Source organism: Gossypium hirsutum, chromosome A01 (assembly GCF_007990345.1).
Source record: "Gossypium hirsutum isolate 1008001.06 chromosome A01, Gossypium_hirsutum_v2.1, whole genome shotgun sequence".
Lineage (NCBI taxonomy): Eukaryota > Viridiplantae > Streptophyta > Magnoliopsida > Malvales > Malvaceae > Gossypium > Gossypium hirsutum.
Window position 1 is genome coordinate 110,837,740 of NC_053424.1, and position 21,461 is coordinate 110,859,200.

At 32.9% G+C, this 21,461-nt stretch overlaps 2 protein-coding genes across 3 annotated transcripts; one reads left to right on the forward strand and one right to left on the reverse strand.

Annotated features, from left to right (window-relative positions):
* Positions 1 to 7,426: 7,426 nt before the first annotated feature.
* Positions 7,427 to 10,728, forward strand: LOC107925442 (transcription factor TCP8). Its single transcript, XM_041113300.1, has 2 exons — positions 7,427 to 10,223; positions 10,357 to 10,728. The coding sequence occupies exon 1, from the start codon at positions 8,542 to 8,544 to the stop codon at positions 10,192 to 10,194; it is 1,653 nt and encodes a 550-aa protein (XP_040969234.1). The 5' UTR covers positions 7,427 to 8,541; the 3' UTR covers positions 10,195 to 10,223; positions 10,357 to 10,728.
* A 4,879-nt stretch (positions 10,729 to 15,607) lies between these two features.
* Positions 15,608 to 20,193, reverse strand: LOC107925485 (probable magnesium transporter NIPA3). 2 transcript variants are annotated; one of them, XR_001691993.2, is made up of 10 exons: positions 19,612 to 20,193; positions 18,876 to 18,932; positions 18,448 to 18,538; positions 18,215 to 18,375; positions 17,978 to 18,105; positions 17,725 to 17,862; positions 17,251 to 17,343; positions 16,272 to 16,377; positions 15,847 to 16,092; positions 15,608 to 15,767 (listed from the first exon to the last, which is right to left on the reverse strand). XR_001691993.2 is itself a non-coding variant. In XM_016856201.2 (9 exons), the coding sequence occupies exons 1-9, from the start codon at positions 19,760 to 19,762 to the stop codon at positions 15,995 to 15,997; spliced, it is 1,023 nt and encodes a 340-aa protein (XP_016711690.1). In that variant the 5' UTR covers positions 19,763 to 20,193; the 3' UTR covers positions 15,608 to 15,994. The 2 variants fall into 2 exon arrangements, 1 of the variants encoding a protein (XP_016711690.1); XM_016856201.2 differs by having other exon boundaries at positions 15,608 to 16,092.
* Positions 20,194 to 21,461: the final 1,268 nt, after the last annotated feature.

The following is a 21,461-nucleotide window of genomic DNA, read 5'->3' on the forward strand; positions in this document are numbered from 1 at the left end:
GGAAGTTTTATCTTTTTTATTTTATCGAGATCTCGAGTGCTTAAAAATGTCGCTTAAATAAACATTGGTTGTGTGTTCACAGGGAGAAAGCATATTGTCAAGTGCTTATTAAGGCGAATCATGTACATTGCACATGGTCACCCACTAAGGAAATCTCTAATCGCAAATATAAAATTTTCTTAGTGGGTGACCATGAACAACATACATAGTTCTCCTTATCAGGCACTTGACAAAGCACTCCTAGTCTTTAAACTTATCACTGATGCTTTTTTAGGTGCTTGGCCTCTCCACATAGCTGGGAGACAAAACCCTACAAAGGACAACATCAATTCATTGAAGGGTCCACCAGCTCCTAGTAAACAATACTTCATAGGCTTCTCTTGATAAATCCAACCTCCCCTCAACAAAAAGGTAGTGGGCCTTTCAATAGGTTGTTATTGTCTTTTGTCTTTAAATTTTATCAAGAGTTCGAATGCTTGAAGAGGTGTCGGTGGCTAGTTCATAAAACAGGAGTGCCTTATCCAAGTGCTTGAGAAGGTGAACCATGCGCATTGCACTTTGTGTCATGGGCTTGGATTTTAACTAAGCAAAACCACACGACCCTTGATGGAGAATTTATTTTAAATTTCCTAAGTCTGACTAAACACTCATGTTAAAAATTTGCTTCAAACTATGTGGTATTAAGCAGAGAATTCGCTTCAAATTGCTTGGGAGACAACTTTTTCTAAGTTAGAGAATAACTATTTGCAACATTATTTGTAAATAACACAAACTTGGGACCCAACAAATAGTCTCCATATGCAAAAACAATGCACCAATGCAGTCATCTCTTTTTCTTAAACTATGTAGCATCATCTACTAACATTAAGCTTTTCACTCTCGAAAGCCGCTAAATGTGATCCCGCATCGACACACCTTTAATCGGAAAGTCTGATTCATGCGTATGTATCTCATTCAATTTTGGTATAATCTTGCAAGATAAATGCAAACTCTTCTAGCAAGGTCATCTTCACTTGATGTAAGGCTTTCTAGCACTCAAAGCTCCAATCCTACACTATTCGATTCTTTAGCAAGTTTGTCAATGCTGTGGTGATATTGGAGTAATCTTTGGCAAATCATCGATAATAATTCATTAACCTAAGGAATTATCGCAACTTTGTTACCTTGGTCATTCCTAGTAAAAAATGGCTTGAACTTTGTTTCCATCCATTTGGATCTTGCCACCCCCCATAATATGGCCTATGAAAGGTACATAACACTGGCAAAAGAGCACTTCTAGTGTTTAACATAAAGTTCATTCTCATGTAATATTTGGAATATTTCCCTCAAGTGCTCCACATGCTCCTTAAGCGACTTATAGTAAACCACAATATCATTAAGGTAAACAACCACAAAATGATTGAGGAGAGGTTAAAGTACCTCGTTCATCAAAGAGCAAAATATAGCTAGAGCATTAGTCAATTCGGATGGCATTGCAAGTAACTTATACAAGCAATAGCATGTTACACAAGTTGTCTTTGGCTCATCCCCCTCAACAATTCTAACTTGATAGTATTGCGATCGCAAAGCTAACTTGGTAAACCACTCGCATGTCCAAACTAATCAAAGAAGCTTGCAATAAGTTGGTACTTGTTCTTCACTACTACTCTTCTTTGGAATAGTAGCAAAATGTACTATTTATTCTATTTGTTAGTTTAAATTAGTTTCATAATAAAATCATTCTTATCAATTATCATACTTACCTTAAATAAGTTCATATTATAATTAGTCTATTTAATTATTTAAGTTTCGTACTTGTTTATTTATATTTGACATCAATAGTTTAATTTTTTTTGTGGGTTTGATCCTCTTACTGCTTCCATTTAGCAAAGTTATTTTATTGTAATTTATTACTTTGCAACGATCTCATATATTTGTGAGTACATAAGAAAGTGATAACATATTTTGGTTGAAGATTATTTATTTATCTTGTTACTATTTTTATTCACCGCTTTTCGTTCACCAACATTATAACTTGACATGACCCTCATCTTCAACATACTCTGGATGAAATTGTGGCTTGAATTCTATTTGAAACTCCACCCAAATCCAAATAATGATGATGCCATGCATTTGATTTGTGCACCTATGATGCCACCACAAAAAAACAACATTAATAAAATACATAGAACCAATATTACCTTGGCGACCACCTTTGATTTCAACAATTCCAAAGTATTTCTTCATTCCCAATAAGAAGTTATTTATATCATTCGCAGACTTGGTCTCCTTGAACTCTTTCAGCTAAAGGACTTCAATTTTGTGCTCGGATGTCACAGTTAGCATACCATTACACACGATAACTTTGCACAGAATAAGCTTTCCCTTAAGCTTGTCCATCACTTTCTTTAAAGCCTCTACCTTGGCTTTGAGAGCATTCTTCTTATGGGCCAACATATCCATAGTGGCATTGAGAGCACCCTGCATCTCACCCTTGAGCTCTTCTCTTGCAAAGTCCAACTCTTTGATGCAACCCTCAATAGCCTTAATGTTTTCCTTCATATCTTCCATAGATTTTTTGAGTTTGACAACTCTGTGTTTCATTACTGATAACATATCTCATAAACTACTAGCCTTTTTAGCCCTTTCATGGGTTTCTGATGGGAAATCTTGACCTACAACGTGAGATGTCATCTTAACTTAACACTTTAATCGAACTTTACTTCGATACCAACCATCATGGGCTTAGATTTTAACCTAGCAAACTATGCAACCTTAGGTGGAGAATTCACTTCAAATTGCCAAAACTAACCTGAACACTCAAGTTGAAGATCTTAAAAAATTCTCCAAGGCTTAGAAGCTAAAAGCTACTTAGGCAAAACAAGTAAGAAAATAAAAGCACTCAAGAATGCTAAGAGTAAACGATTTTTGTATTTGATTACTCAATTGTAAAGATTTTAAAGTTAAACATATATATTTTCGTGTTTTAATTTCTTAATCATATTATTTTGAAATATTATAATATTTTTAAGTTTAAAAATAATTTAATTAATATATAATATGTGTAAAAAAACAAATATTTATCTATATTTAGAGTAATGAATAAAAAGAAGATGTTAATATTATTTTTTAACAAATGCCAAAATTAATAACATTTTCATATTTAAAATGTGGACAAAGAAAAACAGAAATAATTATGATTGAGAAATGAAGGAAAAGAAAAGAACATTGTGTTGTTGATTAGAATGGGACTGATTATTTATTTATTTGAAAGAAGGGGAAATCCGATCAGATTGGTCCTTTGCGTACTCTGCATCATCTTAAATGTATCCACATGTCTAGCTCAAACTACATTATTCAATGGTGACAATGATAGCTGTAATTTCTTTTATTTGATATCCTTTCCTTTTTTTACTACTTAAGGGTGAAATGCCTAAATACAACCATCATTCTCTAAACTCCACCTCCATGGATTAAGGCCAATAATGTTTTTCTCAAGTCATTATTTTTAGTAACTAACCTTTCTTATGGGTCCTTTCCTTACGAGGATTTCATTATAGGTGTAAAATAAAGAGAGATTTATCTATTAAATTATTCCATCTTTCATAAATAGTATACATAATTCACGAATTTCATTAAATTACATCAAAACTTTCTTAAAAGATAATCTACGAAGACAACTTTTTCATAGCCTTTAAACATATGTGTATACACTATCATGATTAGGTAACTTTGTTGACCTTAATACCCAAATCTTTGACAACTCACGTATCTTGACCCCCTAAAAATGATAAAATTATTTTATAATTCTTTTAAAATTTAAACCAGATCTTTCTTATTAATCTCTGACATACCATAAATAAATTTTTTGAATTTGCCCTAATATATATTAGCCAATGAAGAGCTTTGTATTAGTGTTGATTTGTCAAATATCCTCAAAACTCTACCCTCATTCTCCAATCCACCACTAAACCGTCTTCCATGGCTCTCAGCATAACTGTATAAATTATCTCCGACTATCAAGCCACAAAGTTAAATTATGAAGTTATAGTGTCATTCTATCAACTGATTTCCTTATTTTAGTAAATTTGACAGTCCATGTCTTTATATATTAATATTATGTTTGTTTTTTTTTATATAAATAAAGATGCAAATAATAAGTGGGTTTAAAAAGGTGAAAAATGGAGTTAATGGGAACAGAAAGAAATGAAGATTGAAAGGTAGAAATGGTAACCAAATAATTTGACAGAAAGAGTCTACAAATGGAAGAGACAAAATAGTATAGTATAGTAGTATAGTATAGTATAGGGTAATTAATGAAATGGGTAAGGCCTGAATATTTATTACACTGTAGTTATCTTGTGAGACCTGAAACCATCATTCATTCATTCATTTAATTTAGGAATGTGAAAATAATTTTTAATTAAATCTTGTTAGTTGGAAGTTATGGTTTTTTTTTAGAAATTGTATTGTATTTTTATTATTTTAAGTAGAAAATAGATTAATTAATCTCTACATTAGATAAAAGAATAAATTTATTATTAAAAATTTTATCCATTTATCTGGTATTAAGAAAAACCCTAAAATATTTCTTTATTTTTTCTTCAAGTCGTTTGTTTTTTATATTTTGTTTTACTCAGCGGCGGTGTTAGCTTTCAGGTTAGCTATCATTCACATTTTCCCTCTCCCATCAACCCTTTTTTTTTTCTTCTCATTCATTACACAGGTTTTCTCTCTTTTCAGTTTGCAAATCTATTTGGTGATTATCTTTATTGTCTTCACAAGTTGTGATGGACTCGCTAAAACTTCCATCAACCACCAATAGTATTTCTTGGAAAGTGCATGACTCTTTGTTAATTTCTTAATTTGTTTATGTTTTGAGAGCATTTCAGAATAATAAATGATTTCATGTGTTAATTTGGACCTGTGTTGTCTTAAGTTTTATATTTTATATATATATTTTTTTGTTTTTCCATTGTTTAATAAGTCTTCAGTTTTAGAAGTTTTTGTCTGCTATTGTAGCACGTTTTTTAATCTTAATTATGCATGTAATCTTAGTTTTACAAGTGATTTTAGGGATGATTTTTTTTGTCATTCTCTCTAGTTTAGTGAATGCTCGATTCTTTTTTCGATTTTTTTCGCTGCTTTGGACAATCCGCGGTTGATTTCATTATCGTATTAAGTGTTTGCAATCATTCCAGATATGTCGTGCTTGAATTCTGACAAAGTCAATTAGCAACGTATCATAATGTTCTATTAATGTTGAGGCTAAAAGCCTTTATTGTGTTGGTGGAGCTTGTCTTTCATCATCTAGACGAGTATTTGCTACTTTTTTCTCTCTCTAAATTATACAGTTCAATTCATTGAACGAATTAATCAATTTATCTTTCAAAAAAAAATCTATCTATTTGTACTATTAAGTACTAACGTGGTTGATGGAATAACCTAATAATATCACATGTACCTTACGTTAACGTGGCTAAAATGAATTTAAATAATATGATTACTTTGTCAATCACATACATCATCATTTAATGATAAAAATGAATATAATTTTTAATAAAATAATCATTTTAATATTTAATCTAATATATAAGAATTTATTTATTTATTTATTTTAATATAATCTCACTTTTCATACAACATTTCCATAATTTTTTTACAGATGAATCCTTTGTTTGAAACAGACAGCAAAATCAAACAAATGGAGTATGATGCATGAACAGTATTTCCCACTGTCTTTACCTGCCAGCCACTACAATAACTTCAATGCAAAATATCCATCCTTGTTTACATTTGACATTTTCATATAATCCACAAATACTGTACCTACTTAACATATTTACTATTGAACCATAATCTATGAAAATGGTAAGTTTTACTAACATTTTATCAGAGTCAACATCCAAAAACATTTGAAGTTTTGTGAGTCCATTTTTTTTTTCTCAAAAAAGAGAATCATTTGAATTGAATTAGCAAGAGAAAAAAAGCAAAATGTATGGGTGTTTAATATTTTAAAATATTGGTGAAGATTATTTCAAAAAAATAAAAAAATAAAAAAAAAAGATGGATAGGGATGAAGATGTGGGATGGATTTGTATCATTGTATGGTTATTAGTGGAATTAATTATGAGTTAGATTAGATATAATTTTTTTGTACAGAAAAGTGGGTCCATGTGGGTATTTGCTGGCTGGTTAATGTTAGGAGATTATAATTTATAATAAGAGTTTTTATATGATTTGGGGTCAAGTAATAAAATTATAATCTGTTGGAATTAAATTAAATTATTAATTTTAAAAATAAATAAATAAAATTTAAATTAACAATTTTATGTAAACTCTCAAATCCTTACTACTCTTTTCGTCAATTTTCTTAACAATATATAAGTAAGTGTATTAAATATTAATCCTATATATTATACTAACAGTAAAATTTTATTCGAATGGCTTTTAATCAAGTCCGGTTCTGGGGTTGTTTGAGAGTATAGCCGCTTAAGATTTAGGGATGAAAGAGACCCAAAAATAAAAAAGAAATCAACTTTTAAAGTGAAAAAAAAAGAGTTCAAATTAAAATAAATTAATTAAATACTTAGGCTTTCAATTTTTCACCATAAATGTTTCATTAATTTTTCACTATAAATGTTTCATCTCTTAAGCCCCAACTTTTATTGTATTTCATTTTATAAATTTTTTTAAAAGAGTCTTAAAATATTATTTCATCTATCATCCTAAAATGTGAACAACGACCTGTTTATAACATAAAAAAATTGAACAGTTACAGCTCTAAGATGGTTTTTAGAAATTTGGCTAATGATATGAGTAGACAGACTGTAGTTTAGCAAAGACAAAACATGATGCTAATAAATTCTTCCAAGTAGGCATAGTGAAAGAAGACACCTTAAAAATAATGGAAGTAAAGGTTTTAATTTTAGGGAGTGAAAACCAGTTAGCACCATGATTCATGCACAACCACATTAGTGTCCAATAACATGCATCCATTTTTTTACTAACATATCAGAAATGAATGAGCAGTGACAGACATATATAAATGTATTTCATATTGCAGCCTTTTTCATGGATTTTATTCCCGCATGCTACAACAGCAAATATAAAAGCCAAATGTGCTGCAATGTTGTGGATGAATTGAAAAGACCTCCCTAAGGGTTATAAGCCATTACCATTTGCACATGTTGAAATATGTATATATGATTATCTCTATTTATTTCCCATTTAGTGTCTGTCTGTGTGTGTGATTATCCATTTAATAAGCCTTATATGTATTCCCATGTGTGTAAAATAAAAGCAGTAGTGGTTACTTATTTATGTTGGGAGGCACTTGGCATCTTTCTAGAATGTAAAAGGCAATTTGGTCATTTTAAACCAAAAAAAAAATAAGTGGCCACCTTATTAAAAGAAGGGGTGCCCATATTGACAGCAATCCAAATCCCAAAAGAAAAGATATTATTTATATAATTAAAAAAAAAAGGAATGTGGGGTTGGGTTGGGATGAGCTGTCCGACTGCATTAGATGCTTTATCTGATGTTTACCTGCGCTGACTGCATGCCCTGGCGTGGACCAACTGCATTCAATTACACGATTATATATATATTTACACATCACAATGAATTTAATTTAAGACTAGTTTTTTTTTTTTTTTTCTCTTTTCAACTTTTGTCCTTTCCATAACAACTAATCCCAGCTCCTGTAATTTGTAAACCTTAATTGGAAATCAGTAAAAATTTAACGTCAGGATTTCAAAAACCAAAGCCAGACAGGCGAAGGGCTATTCTTGTCCTCAACCTTTTTACTGCACATCATCAGCAGTAGGTGGTGAAAATTACAGATATTTTGTTTGTCGACGGTTAAGTACATATAAAGAGAAGAGAGAGATTAGGGTTAAAAGTTTTTACAAGTATATTCAGACAATGATCTGGGGACATCAATTTCTGTCTGAAACAACTGATTGAAACAGAAAAAGACAATGTTGTCCACTTTGTGGACTGTTTTGTTCAAACAACACAAGGGTAGAATGGGAGTTTAAGTGAAGAAGGGAGAAGATAGCTTGGGGGGGTGTGTGTGTGTGTAAGTATTTTTTGTTGGTAAAGAATAAAAAGGCAGATTTATAACACTCCTTTACGAGACCCCACGAGTGGACTTCTGTTATATGGCTACATATTTTGGCCCCTCCCCCCCCCCTTTCACTCCATGTTCCCACATAGAACTTAGGTCCCCCACCTGGGTTAGGTTAGCCAGTCACTAGCCTTAGCCCAGCCTGCCTAGCTACCTAGCTCTTAACTCGCCCAAACACAGCAGTCAATCAGAAAGCAATTGAACCCCACAAACTCATAGTCCTACATAGTTCCACACTCTGCAAAGAACTGAGAAGAGAAAAAAAAAGAGGTTGTTTAACTTTTTTTTTTCTCGAGAAAATATAAGAGATGAGTTGGAGAGAAGAAGAAGAAGAGAAAAAGATGGGGTTGATGATGGATCAAGTTTGAAAGCTTGGGGGGTTAGTATAAAAATAAAAATCACCCCTTTCAAAAACCTGGAAACCCCACCAAATGGAACTTACAGATTTGCAAAGCAATAATCAAACCAAAAACAACAACAGCAGCAGCAGCAGCAACAATAACAACAACAATTCTGCAGAACCCCACCATCAGTCTCTCCAGCAGCACCATCTGCAACACCAAAAACAGTCGGCTTCTCCCCAGCTTGTGGTCCCTTTTGATGGCACCAGATCTTCAGGTCCTTCTTCGGGTAACCCTTTTAATATGGGCTCCATTTCTCACCTCCATCCCCACCACCCTTTTCATCTTCTTCTTCATCCTGCTTCTTCCACAACTACCACCACCACAACGCCGCCTCTCCCGTCTTCATCTTCTTCCTCCTCCTCCTCTTCTTCAGCTTCTACGACTGCAACGAACCCACCTCAACTCGTTGACGCCTCTCTCGCTATTGCTACCAGATCTACTTCTCATAACATCGATTCCAAGAATCAAACGGACTTGCCACTTTCATCTACGACGACACCAGCATCGACGACGACGACGACGACTACAGCTAACCCGCCAGTGAAACGCTCCACCAAGGACCGACACACCAAAGTCGATGGTCGAGGCCGCCGTATCAGAATGCCAGCTACTTGTGCGGCTAGGGTTTTCCAATTGACTAGAGAATTAGGTCATAAATCTGACGGGGAAACGATTGAATGGCTTTTACAACAAGCTGAACCAGCAATAATAGCAGCCACTGGGACTGGTACTATACCAGCCAATTTTTCAACTCTTAATATTTCTTTAAGAAGTAGTGGATCCACGCTTTCTGCTCCGCCTTCAAAATCTGCTCCACACGCGTTCCATGGTGCTTTAGCTTTGGCTTCCCATCATCATCACCATCACCCTTATGAAGAAGGGTTTGCTCATAGCGCTTTGTTGGGGTTTCAGCAGCAGCATCTTTTAACCGCAGATCAAATAGCTGAAGCTTTACCCGGAGGTGGAGGTGGAGATGGTGGGAATTTAAGTGAGAATTATATGAGGAAACGTTTTAGGGAGGATTTGTTTAAGGATGATGATCAGCAACAAGGTGAAAGTGGTAGTGGTGGCGGCGATGGATCCCCTATTAAGGCTTTCAAAAGTGGTTTAACTCAATTGTCTAAACCACAACAAGATGCTGGATCTTCGGCTCTACCTCGACCCTCAAATATCCTGCCCGGCACAGCCATGTGGGCAGTGGCACCAGCACCAAGCAGTGGGGCGGGAAGTACGTTTTGGATGCTGCCAATGAGTGCTGGTGCTGGTGGCCCATCAGTGGCGCCTTCAGCTGCAACTGGGGCTGGTCCATCTGATCACCCTCAGATGTGGCCTTTTGGGACAGCAAATCAAGCTAGTGGAAATACACTGCAAGCGCCTTTACATTTTCTACCAAGATTCAATCTTCCAGGTAATGTTGAATTCCAAGGTGGTAGAGCTAGTCCTTTGCAATTGGGTTCAATGTTAATGCAGCAGCAACACCAACAACAACAGCCTCATCATCACCTTGGTTTAGGAATGTCTGATTCTAATTTAGGCATGTTGGCGGCTCTTAATGCGTATTCTAGAGGTGGCTCAAACGTTAACTCAGACCAAAACAATCCACTGGAACATCATCACCAACAACACCAGCCTCAAGGTACAGACAGTGGAGATGACCAAGACCCTAATACTTCTCAATGATGCTCAGAGAATTAAATATACAGAACTTGGTTAGTAGGCTTTTTAATTCCCTATTGAGTGCCTGCCTTCCATTTATTTCTTTTTTTCCCTTGAGAAATTGAATGCGTTCCAGCATATAAACAGCAACTGGAAACTAGAGAGTGTTGGGTTTGTTTTGTGCAGATATGGAACATCAAGTTTGTGATCATCAGCTGATTACTTGAAACTTTTCAGTGGATTTTCGTATGGATACAGAAACAAAAAAAGAACCATATATATATATTAAAGGTTCCAAGTAGGTGCCATTGTTTGTCCATTGGGTTTTGTTTTATGAATGCCATTAGCTATAGATTTGATGTGATGAAGTTTGAGCTTGTAATTTATGTTGTTGTGGTCCAAAGGGGACACGATAGGGAACAGTAATGAGAGAAAAGAGAGTTGTTTTGTATAGGAGGACATTCGTTTGTGTTGATTTTTATTACAGTTTTTTTTGCTTTGTTTTGTAGACAAGCAAATGAATTATTTTTGTTATAAAAAAATTATTAGTTTGCATGATTTTTTTTTTCTTCTTTCCTAAGTCCCTAAAATGGCAAATTCAGAAAATATATACATATACTATCTTCATTACCTCTCTATCAAAGATTAAACAAATGTATAAAGTGTCTATTTACCCCTTTTTCCTTCTCAAGTTTCAAAGAAATCCAGAAAGCATGTTGTGTCAGTTGGTTTTTTAGCCTTTCAACTTCATTTTTTTTTTCTAAGTAAAACAAAAGTGGTGTTTATTATTACATTACTATAAGAATATAATTTTCCTGCTTGGGCAGTAGGCATGCTTTGTTTTTTTAAGACTAATTAATTAACTAATCAGCCCCACTTTGTGGTTTGGTCTGCCTGATTTCCAGGGGAAAAGTAAATGGGATGTTGCTTCTCAATGTTCCAAAGTGCTTAAAAACATTAAGAAAGAGAATGTCTTTTCCATTATTCAATATCTTTATTTATAGCTTAATACAGCCGATAACTAAAAATAAATAAAATTATTGATAAAATATAAATTTATTTTCTTTGATTAAATGCTAACTAATTAACAAAGGTCCCTACTAGTCCAATCAAGTCTAAAAATAATCATTCATCTTTTTGAGTATTTCAAGTGTTGATGGGAGATTTGCACATGTGAAGCGCCACCTGTTATATAAAAGTAAAAATAGGTTGTTGATCTGCCAAGTTATCTAGGCTAAGGTTTAGTTTAGATGGGCACTACAATTACTTCCTGTGCATTTGATTTACTTTTTATTTTACATTATATTATTTAATTTTATCGTTATTATTATTTTTATATTAATTATAATTAAACACACAATTTATCTAAATTTACTATTAAAATTATTATTAGGCGTTAAAAATTTTGAATTTCTATAATTACTTCTAGACAAATGTATGCATTTTAATTTATAAGTTACACCTAAATAAATCTTTAAGATCTAATTATTTATTTAACATAAATTACTGTAGTTGGATAAAAAAAATTAGTAATTTGGCAGAGAGATAAAGGAGAGTGAGGTCAGCCGCCCACTTTGAAATGTGATAACCCAAGCTAAGATTCGCTAATTTGTGGTACAAAAGTTAGATTTTGGAGTCCATTAATGCGCTACTCTCGCTTTTATATCAGACAAATTTCCACTTTTATACGTCATAAAATGAATAACCATTGTTTGTTTCACTTTTTTTTTTATAAATCATTCCTAAATGTTATTTATTTAAACTTTTAATTAATTAAATCTTCAAAAATATTAATTTTTTTATGTAAATTCATGACGGTTGTTATGTTCGCTATATGGTACGTTATGATTGACGAAAGATGTTAAATTATATTTAAATGCTTTACAAAAGTATAAAATTTTTTAAAAACTATAATCTTCAAAACTCAAAAAAAAAAATTTGTAAATTTTATTAAAAATTATTAAAAATAAAAAAAATTAGTTTTAAAATTACATAAAATTATGAAAATATAATTAATTATATAAATATAAAAATTATCAAATATAAAATAAATTAAAAATTATATGAAGACAAATATAAGGTTTTCTACATACTTAAATTTTGATTGAAACTTATTAGACAAATACCAGTAATCAAGACGTAAAGTATTAGTTGTAAAGTAGATCTATTTATGGATCGAGTTATTTGTCTAGATCCAACTACCTGCCCAAAATTCAGGAGGGTTTGAGCAAAAATATTAGGCCCGAAATATGGGCTTGGACAAAAAAAATTAGGTCTATTTAAAATATGGGTCGGGTCGGCTCAGGCTTAAACACTCAATGCCCGAGCCCGACCCGGCCTGTTTTAAGTTTATAATACCTTATATTATGTTATTTTTTTATATATGATGTAATTTAAAAAAATAAACCTATACTAAATATATTATACTATTCTCATGTAAACATTAAAAAAAAAATAAGATGACTATATAAAAATTTTCAATAAATAAAAAAATGTATAAATTTATTAAATATTAAAATAAAACAATATAAATATATTTTAAAAATATTAAAAATAATATGGAAGGACCTAAAATGGGCTTGGATTAATCTATTACAAATATTTGGGCGAGCTTGGACAAAATTTTAGGTCTAGATTTTAGGCTAAGTCAAACTTAAATAAATATAAAGTATGTTAATATCATATTTAGACCCGACCCAAGTACAACCCAATCCATAAACACTACTATTGTAAAGTGTTGATGGGAATGCATTTTGGAAGAAGCCTCACGGGAAGTAACAAAGTTCCCATATATCAATTTGGTTCTCTATTATGTTGTCATTGCATCAAATGTTGCCAAGTGACAAGATGGAAGTGTTTTATGGATAAATTGATTTAGGTTTAGAATTTAGATTAAGGGTAATTTTTTTAATAATTTTTTTGTAATTTTTTTTATATTTTTATAGTTTTAAAATAGGGTTTTTTATAATTTTATAATATGTTATATTTTTCATAATTTTATGTATACTTTCTATAATTTTCTATTAATTTTTATTTTTATATAATTTTACAATTTTATAATTTGTTTAAATATTTTAAAGAGAGTTTACTAGGTTTTGTCATATGGTACAATCTTAATGTGTTACGTGGCGAACATAAAGGTCGTAAGGGATTTATATTGGTTTTTTTTGAAGACTTAATTCATTGCTTATATTCAATTAAGGGCTCAATTGGGTGTTGTTTTCCATTGAGGGTTCAATTTATTATTGAATTATTTGACAAAAACTTTTTTTTTTGTTATTTTAAGCCATTTCTATTACAATATTACAAAATTTAGATTTTTTTTTTACTTAAATTGTTTTGAGATGATTTCTTTTTAGTACAATTTCTCACATCTTTGTTTTTTTTTTCAGTAAAAGAGAAATGTAATGTGATTGATCAGCTATGAAGCTGTAAAGAAAATGAACACAAGATTCGTGGATATAATCAGAGCTCCAAAAGATAACAACATTGAAATAGATGAAAAAGGCTAGGCAAAAGCAAATCAAGAGGTCCACAGCAATAACAAGGGGGAACATAACCCCAAAGGGTGGTAAGTTCTAGCTGAAAAGATGGCCTAAGATATCACCAAGTAACTAGAATTGCTAGATAAAATAAGAGCATGACAAGCATGAGGTGCCAAGCTCATGATCTTAAAAAGGATGGACTCTAAATTGAATGGGAGGATTCCAACTCTTCCATCTCAGCCAAACCTGCTGAGACTATAGGAGAAGCTTGAGGTTCTCCAAGTTCCATAGTTAGACGGATAACATGTAAGTGGTGGAGGAGTCTTTGTAGCCAATCTAGAAATTTTTCGCTACAACATCAATGCGAAATTTATCTTATTTAGCTTTGAAAAGAGTAGCTTTCTTGATTTGGATGAGGCGTCTTCTATCGCGTTTTTTTTTTTTTTTTTGGAGAAGGTTGTATCCCATGAGAGCTTTTTTGGACCTTCGATGGATGCTTCAATAATAGTATAAAGCCCCACCATTGAATAGGTCCAATTTGGAGCCCATAAAATCCATATAAGATTTTTTAAACGGCCTTTTTCTCAAAATCGGCCTCTAGTGGGTCATGGCCTTTCAAGGCTTGATGTGACTTCTTGAAGTGGTAGAATTTCGGTTCTAGAGTCTCCAAAATCACTTCCACAAGCAGTTTAGGGAGCTCACAAATCACTTCCACATTAATGTTTAGCTTCCCATCCAACAGGGACATTGGGGTTTTACCTTTGCTACTACTCAAATCATGTTCAACATCGAAGGCACCTGATTTGGTGGTTGGCTTGGGAACCAAAGCCTATGGTTCACACGCGCATCTTCTCAATCCTTTTCATTTGCTTTGCTATCATTTTTCCATGGATTATAAAGCTTGTCCCTAGTTTTCGGATAATATGACGCAACTCTTAGCCAGGGGCCATAAATCTTGGTTACTTCTCCATCAAGTTTAATATAACATACTTTGGAACAATGACCAAGATGTCCACAATAATAACAAAACTCATAAAGTCTTTCATATTTAAAGACAATATCCAAGCTTGAGAGGTTTTTCCTTTTTAATTTAAAACCTACTTTTAAAGGTTCATCAATAAGTATGGATACCTTAACACACATGATCCTAACCCTTTTTGACTTTCCTAAGTGTGGCGAAGTCAGTTTCAACAAGGCAATGAAACATCATACCTATTTGAATAACATTTTCACTACTAATGATCCTCCTAGCAACAAGGTATTGAATGTTAGTTGAGGAGTGTTTCACAGTTGCATCCATGAAGGTTGCTTTAAATGATTCTAGCTCCAATGCATTGAAAAATAGTTCCACAACTACCTTTGCATCCAAGAAGATCACTATTTTTGTAGCTTGGAAGCAACATGTGATGCTTATAGTCAAAATTTATCGTCTTCAATAATATTCTCATCATTCCACTTCATATGATGGCTAACACTGAACAACAAAGTCGCTTTGCCTTGTAAGTGCTTCCCTTCACAATCATTTGTAGTTCATAACATTTTCTATTTTTTATAACACGTCAAATCTACGTTTTGAAGTTTAAAACCAACTTAAAGTCTAAACAATATTTTGAAATCATCTGATGAAATTAACCTAAATAATTTTGATCCTCAAGGGGTTCAAAGGTAGATTTTCTTTTTCCTTGGCATCCCGTAATTAACCTAGCAATTCAGAAACGATAATTATTGGGTATAATACAAGGAGCTTGAAATTCAAGCTGTGGCTTTCATCTAAAGAAATTGTATTTGATTGAATTCATCAGTTAAAGCAGTGGCTATCCACTCCACATACCGAAAACTCATTAGACTTGGAATGGCCCAAAAGAAATACATTACTACTGGTAATGCTAGTTGTACAGTATAATTGTGTGTGTATATATATATTTAACGAAACATAAAAAACCCTTCAGACAAAAAGCAAAAGATATGCATGTACTGATATCGTATTTGATTCCTTTCAGAGGTTCCCAGGGTGAGAATCCCCGCCCAATTGACATTGATGGCAGAACAAAGCAAAAGATAACGCCATGTATAGCCACTGCGCTCAACATTACATTACATAGGCCATATTTCCTGTATACAAGGCGAAAGCTTCAATCTACAGTCTCATGCTTGAAGGCAGAAGGGGGTAAGAGCCAAAGAAAAATCTCACCTCCAACTGTCTCCAAATAATGAATAGCACAGACTAAAGTCGGTCAATAAAAATACAAGTTGGCATCTAACGGGTCTCTCCCCAGTAGCTATTTTTGAGCTTTGTAGGAATGGCAGTGGTGACCTTAATTTTCAATTAAATATGTTCTCTATGTATCCTGCCGCTTAAGAGGAATGCCTTCACCGAAGCCATCGTCTTCTTCATGCTTCAATGATCTCATTGACAAAGATGTTGACAAACCTGGACCTGATTAAACATAGTTCAACAATTGATTAAAATGCCAAAGTTAGAACCATTAATGTTTCTTGACTACATAAAAGCAGTAACAAACTAACAGAGTAACACCGCAACATTCTTCCTCAGTAATTGGTGATTACAAATGACCGAGATAATAAATTCACAATTCAAGGTTCCTGAAAACATACCATCAGCCATATCCTTGGTTTTGTGAAGAAGAAAAGTTCCAGAAAGGATAGTCACGAACCCACACATCTCTGTCAGAATCTGAGTAGGACTCTGTCCATCCCAATCCTGATATCAGAAAAATTAAACTAAGCTAATTTCTCGGTCAATCCCAATAGAAAACAGAGATCTAGAAATGCAGTACTCATTAACTGCCGCTCAAATTTTTAATTTTAAAATAAAGTTTAGGGAAGCAGCTCTAATGATCTGCTGAGTGGAAAAGTGGAAAGATGGAATGAGGTGAATGGAAAATTAGAAGAAAGATAAATTTTGAGTGTGCTTGGTAGCAAGGAAAATGGGAAGAAAGTAAATTAAAAAAAAAGAAGAAGATCATTTTCCATCCTAATGCATAAAAGTAACTCATTCCGATTTGGAATAATAAGAGGAAAGAAAATGAGCAAGGTGAAAATGTGCACTTCACATGATCATGCATTCTTTAGAATTTTCATTTTCTTTCCTCTTTTTTCAACTTTACCTTCTATCTTTACTATCACGCACACCAATGGGAAATAAATAAATAAATAAATTCTTTCAATTTTTCATTTTTCCAATATTCTTTCCACCTTATCATGCAAAGCCTTAGGGCTCAACAGCAAACTAAACAACCAGAGAAACAAATAGAAGTTCAATTTCATATCATAACAGTCACAAACAGACCAACTATATAAAGTCAAACAAGGGTATTGCAACTTAGAATTGTCAGTTACAACATCTTGAATGACCAAAGTTTCCACACTGCTATACATACAGTTCCCTTCCCTTAAGAAGCATACAACTTACATATAGGGTTAAGCAACTCTTTGCATGCTTAAGAAAATTTAATTGTGACCATCCTGAAAAGGGTTGTGGAAGGTGGTAGGCAGTATGAAGTAAAACATTTTGAACATTATAATTTAGTAGACCTTTTGAACCAGTCTGATAGCATCAACGACTAGAAATTACCTTAAACATGATTACACTAGCCAAAATGGTCAGTGATGTAAACATAACATAGTATATGGGAGAAACAACAGCAGTGTTGAAAGTATCAAGCGCCTGCAATTATGAAGATAAAATAAATTTTAAAAATAAAAAAGAATTGAAGTGCAAAACAAAAATTTTAAATCAGCAAGCAATGCAAAATTAAGGACACAATGATTCCGGGAGCAAGAAAGCATAAATAGATAAATTTCAACTGATTTAATGTTTAAATTAACAATTAAGAACACCACAAACAAGAATGTTGATAAGCAACGTTTGAGATGAAACGAAATAGACTTTGGATAAAAATGACATATTTACAATCTCTTTTTCTCTTTGCATCTTTTTCTCACACTGAACATTTCCTCCCTTGTTTACTTTCTTTGAAGGGCCATTTCAAAATTATTCAAAAGAAAAAAAGGGCAACTGTAGACATTCATTTAAATAATTCATTACCTTGTTTAAATAATTCATTTGGGTAAGCACACAAGTAATCACAACTAAAGTAAAGGCCCATGTCTGAGGATATACAAGCTGATTCGTTCCTGAAAAGGTTAACTTCAACGCAATACCAAGTGCTTTAACACTCATTACCTGTCAAATAACACTCTTAGCAAAACAATCTGTCAAAAACAAAAAAAGAAAAAAGGCAAATACCATTGGAATGCAAACAGAATTATGCTACCAACAGCCTAGTACTGATACATACCGAAATGGAACCAACAAGAGAGCAAACTCCAATATAAACCATAATATGTGTCTGTCCGTATTGTGGAACAAATTGATATATAAGTATGAAGACAGCTGTTAAGACCAAAGCTGTGTAAAACAGAAAGCCTGCAAGAAGATCAAAGAGGAACTAAGATCTTTTTCTTTCTTTGCAGTTCAACAATTTAGAGCAGCAAAATGTGTTAAGAGCTAAGGACTATCTTTAAGAAAATATAACCTGGCTCTGTAGCAAGATCCCAAACTTCTGTTACAGATTCAATCTGACGTTCTTGGGGAGCATGTAATACAATTGTTGTAGAGCCCACAACACATAAAATACAACCCAGAATCCCAAAAGTATGTAATCTTTCCCGCAAAATGATATGCGCAAGTACCGCACTGCAAGAGAAACAATGCTTAGCAATCAACTCTAAGTTGCCAAACCTAAATTTGAGTGTAAAGTTTCCTTGCCTGATAATGATGCTGAGGGCACCAAGAGGAGTGACCAGAATAGCTGGTGCAAATGCATATGCTGCAAAATTAGCAATTTCACCCACGACCACTGTTTCAAGGCCAATTACCAGTTAGAATTAACCACATATTCTTCAAGAATCATGAACCACAAGCAACAAGAACAACTCATTGTACTTAAAAAGACTGCAGGGTTTGATTAGTCCTTACACATTAAGAAGCGAGTATGGGATAAACATAAGAATTATTTTTCTATAAATGCATTGAAAATATCTTCCCATTTTTAATTGGGATAGCATAACTTTTTTAACATCCTTTAGGGACAATACATGGATAAAGAAAAGGAAAATAAAGAAAGAGGTTTCAGTATAAATGAAAAATCCATGAGATATTGGGTTAATGATCAATGAGAAATCAGTAAAACTTACTTGTTATCATGCCTGCCCACCAAAGAGGCTCAAGCAAGTAAGAATACCCTCCAACCCCTGTGTAAAATCCAATAAAACAATGTCATTGAAATGTATACTGCACATGGACAATAAGTCTCATAAAAAATGAAAAGGTAAACAACTACTAAATTATAGCAAATAAATTCTGAGAGTCTTCAGATAACTGAGGTAAATAAATAAAGAGGCTAATTGCAAGGCAACAGGACAATTTGAAGAAAAGAAAAGGTCAAGTCATAAATGGAAAAGACTCTATTCGATAGTAGCACAATATGCATGTAAAATCAGCAATTATATGGAACTTGAGACACCCAAGCATATCGTTTCCTCCTATTGCATCCTATAAAGAAATACCACGAATAACTTCTGACAAAAATACATTGGCAAATGGCCATATTTCTTAAACAGGTTATAATAATAATAAGTTATAGACGTACAATCAAAGATTCCAAGCAAACCCAAGTTCTAAGGGATGCAATTGCATACTAGATCAGCAACAGCTCAAATCAATATATTTAAATTGTGAATAAAATTCCCAAGGCAAATTAATTTCCATCATTTACAATTCACTCGATTTCATTTTCTGGAGGAGGGAACTGTTATTCACAGAATCCGACTAAAATGTAAATCATTTTAAATCTTAAACATCAAAAAAAAAAAAAACAAAAAAAAACAAAGGGAACTATTATACTAAAAACCTCGATAAAATTCTGAGTACCTGCCCTGATGCCAGAAGCACCAGCTTTCTTCAAGCCTTTTTTCTTAACAATGAAACTTGCCCCAATAAATAAACTCGAAGAAAGCGCTAAAACCAAACCCTTAACATTATCCGAGGACATGCCCTCCCTCCACTTTTGGACAACCGCCATACTCTTAGCCCTAGACTTGATAAAAAAAAAAGATAAAAATAAAAAGCCCTAATTCTCAGGGAATGCGGCAATTCTATGTAACCAGACTTGGCAGGATCCTCGATTTGCTCTGAAACTCGGACCGAGTCTAAAAAATGGGTTCATGGATCTCGAAAGAAATCTCAATTTTACACAATCAGGGAATCGATTTAAACCAACCTGTGTTACAAGAACACGGGTTAACGGATCTATAAGTATTGAAGGATCGAGAAATGGAAGATATCTATAATTGTTGTGAAGGCAGAGGCTTCCTGGATTGGAAGAGAATCGCGTAGGCGTTGAGGTTGAGGATTTTACTAGAATAACGACTCCTCTCCGACTCTGGTTTTGATTAACTTGTTTAAGCACCAAGTTTTCCTTTCTGATTTAGAACACTCATGGTCAAAATTTTCTATTAGTATCTTTACTATACATATGTTATTGATTTAGTCCTGTACTTTATTTCTATCAAATTTAGTCCTTTACTTTTTCGACTTTTTAAAATTTCAATCTTGAAATAAAGAGTAGTAATTAATTTTTTTATGTGTATTAAAATTATAGATTTAATCCATATTCTCAAATTTAGTCATTCTTAATCTCTATTCTTTTCAAATTTTAAAATTTCAACATCGATAGACTTTTCTGCAAGTAATATGTGAAAATAACAAGTTAACATGACATTAAGCATGTGATAACGTATTTCTCGCATAAAATTTTAGAAACAACAGAACTTATCGATTTATGACAGATTTTTCAAAATACAAAAAAGAAAATAACCAAATTAAAATATAAGATTAAATTCATAACTTTAGCATTGTGCATGGACTAATACCAAAATTAAACCTTTTACAATATCCAACAACATACGCTTACTTGTTCTTAGAATTGGGATTCCAAACTCTAGTCTCAGTAAGCTTTACATGGCAATCTGCAAATTGATGCATCAACAGGAAAAGTTTTAGGTTTTAATGAATCAAATCTAATTTGGGGCCTATTATTTCCAAGCAGATTATTAAACATGATGAACATATCGAGATCCCGAACTTTGAATCTAGCATCCAACTTAAAATCCCTGACTCATCAATTTTTGTAAAATCTCTTTTTAGTTTATTATATGGCATACACCTAGGTAAAGTCAATTTTGATTTAAAAGGTCAATATTTAATGTTTAAATGGTAACTTTACAAGCTCAATAGCTTGAATCATTGCAGTAAGAAATGTTATATAATGAAACTAGCTCATTTGTAGCAATCTTGGTTCACTATACATGTGAATGAATAGTAGAATTTGGTAAATGCTAAGAATGGTATAAATGTGAGATTTCAACAAGTATCTTTCAACTCTTATGTATATGGATGGTATGTTAACTATCTTAGAATTTATAGGATATGTGTTTTGAGTTTTGAGATCGTATTATAAATGAATTTGACGTTTTTAGGTGAATGTAAATAGGTACTAAAATTTGACCATTTGAAGTTGGTATATCACGTCGTGACGAGACCAAGTTGTTATATCACTGTGCGACACCGAGCTTGGGTCGCTACAATGAGACCTAATCAGTATGTTGTGTCGTGACAAAAAACCCCCCTGAGGTCACGACGTCAACAATCCAATATATTGAAATTCTTACAATTTGGTCATATCTCAACCTCGAGTTAGTTTTAGAGCTTTCATAAGCTCG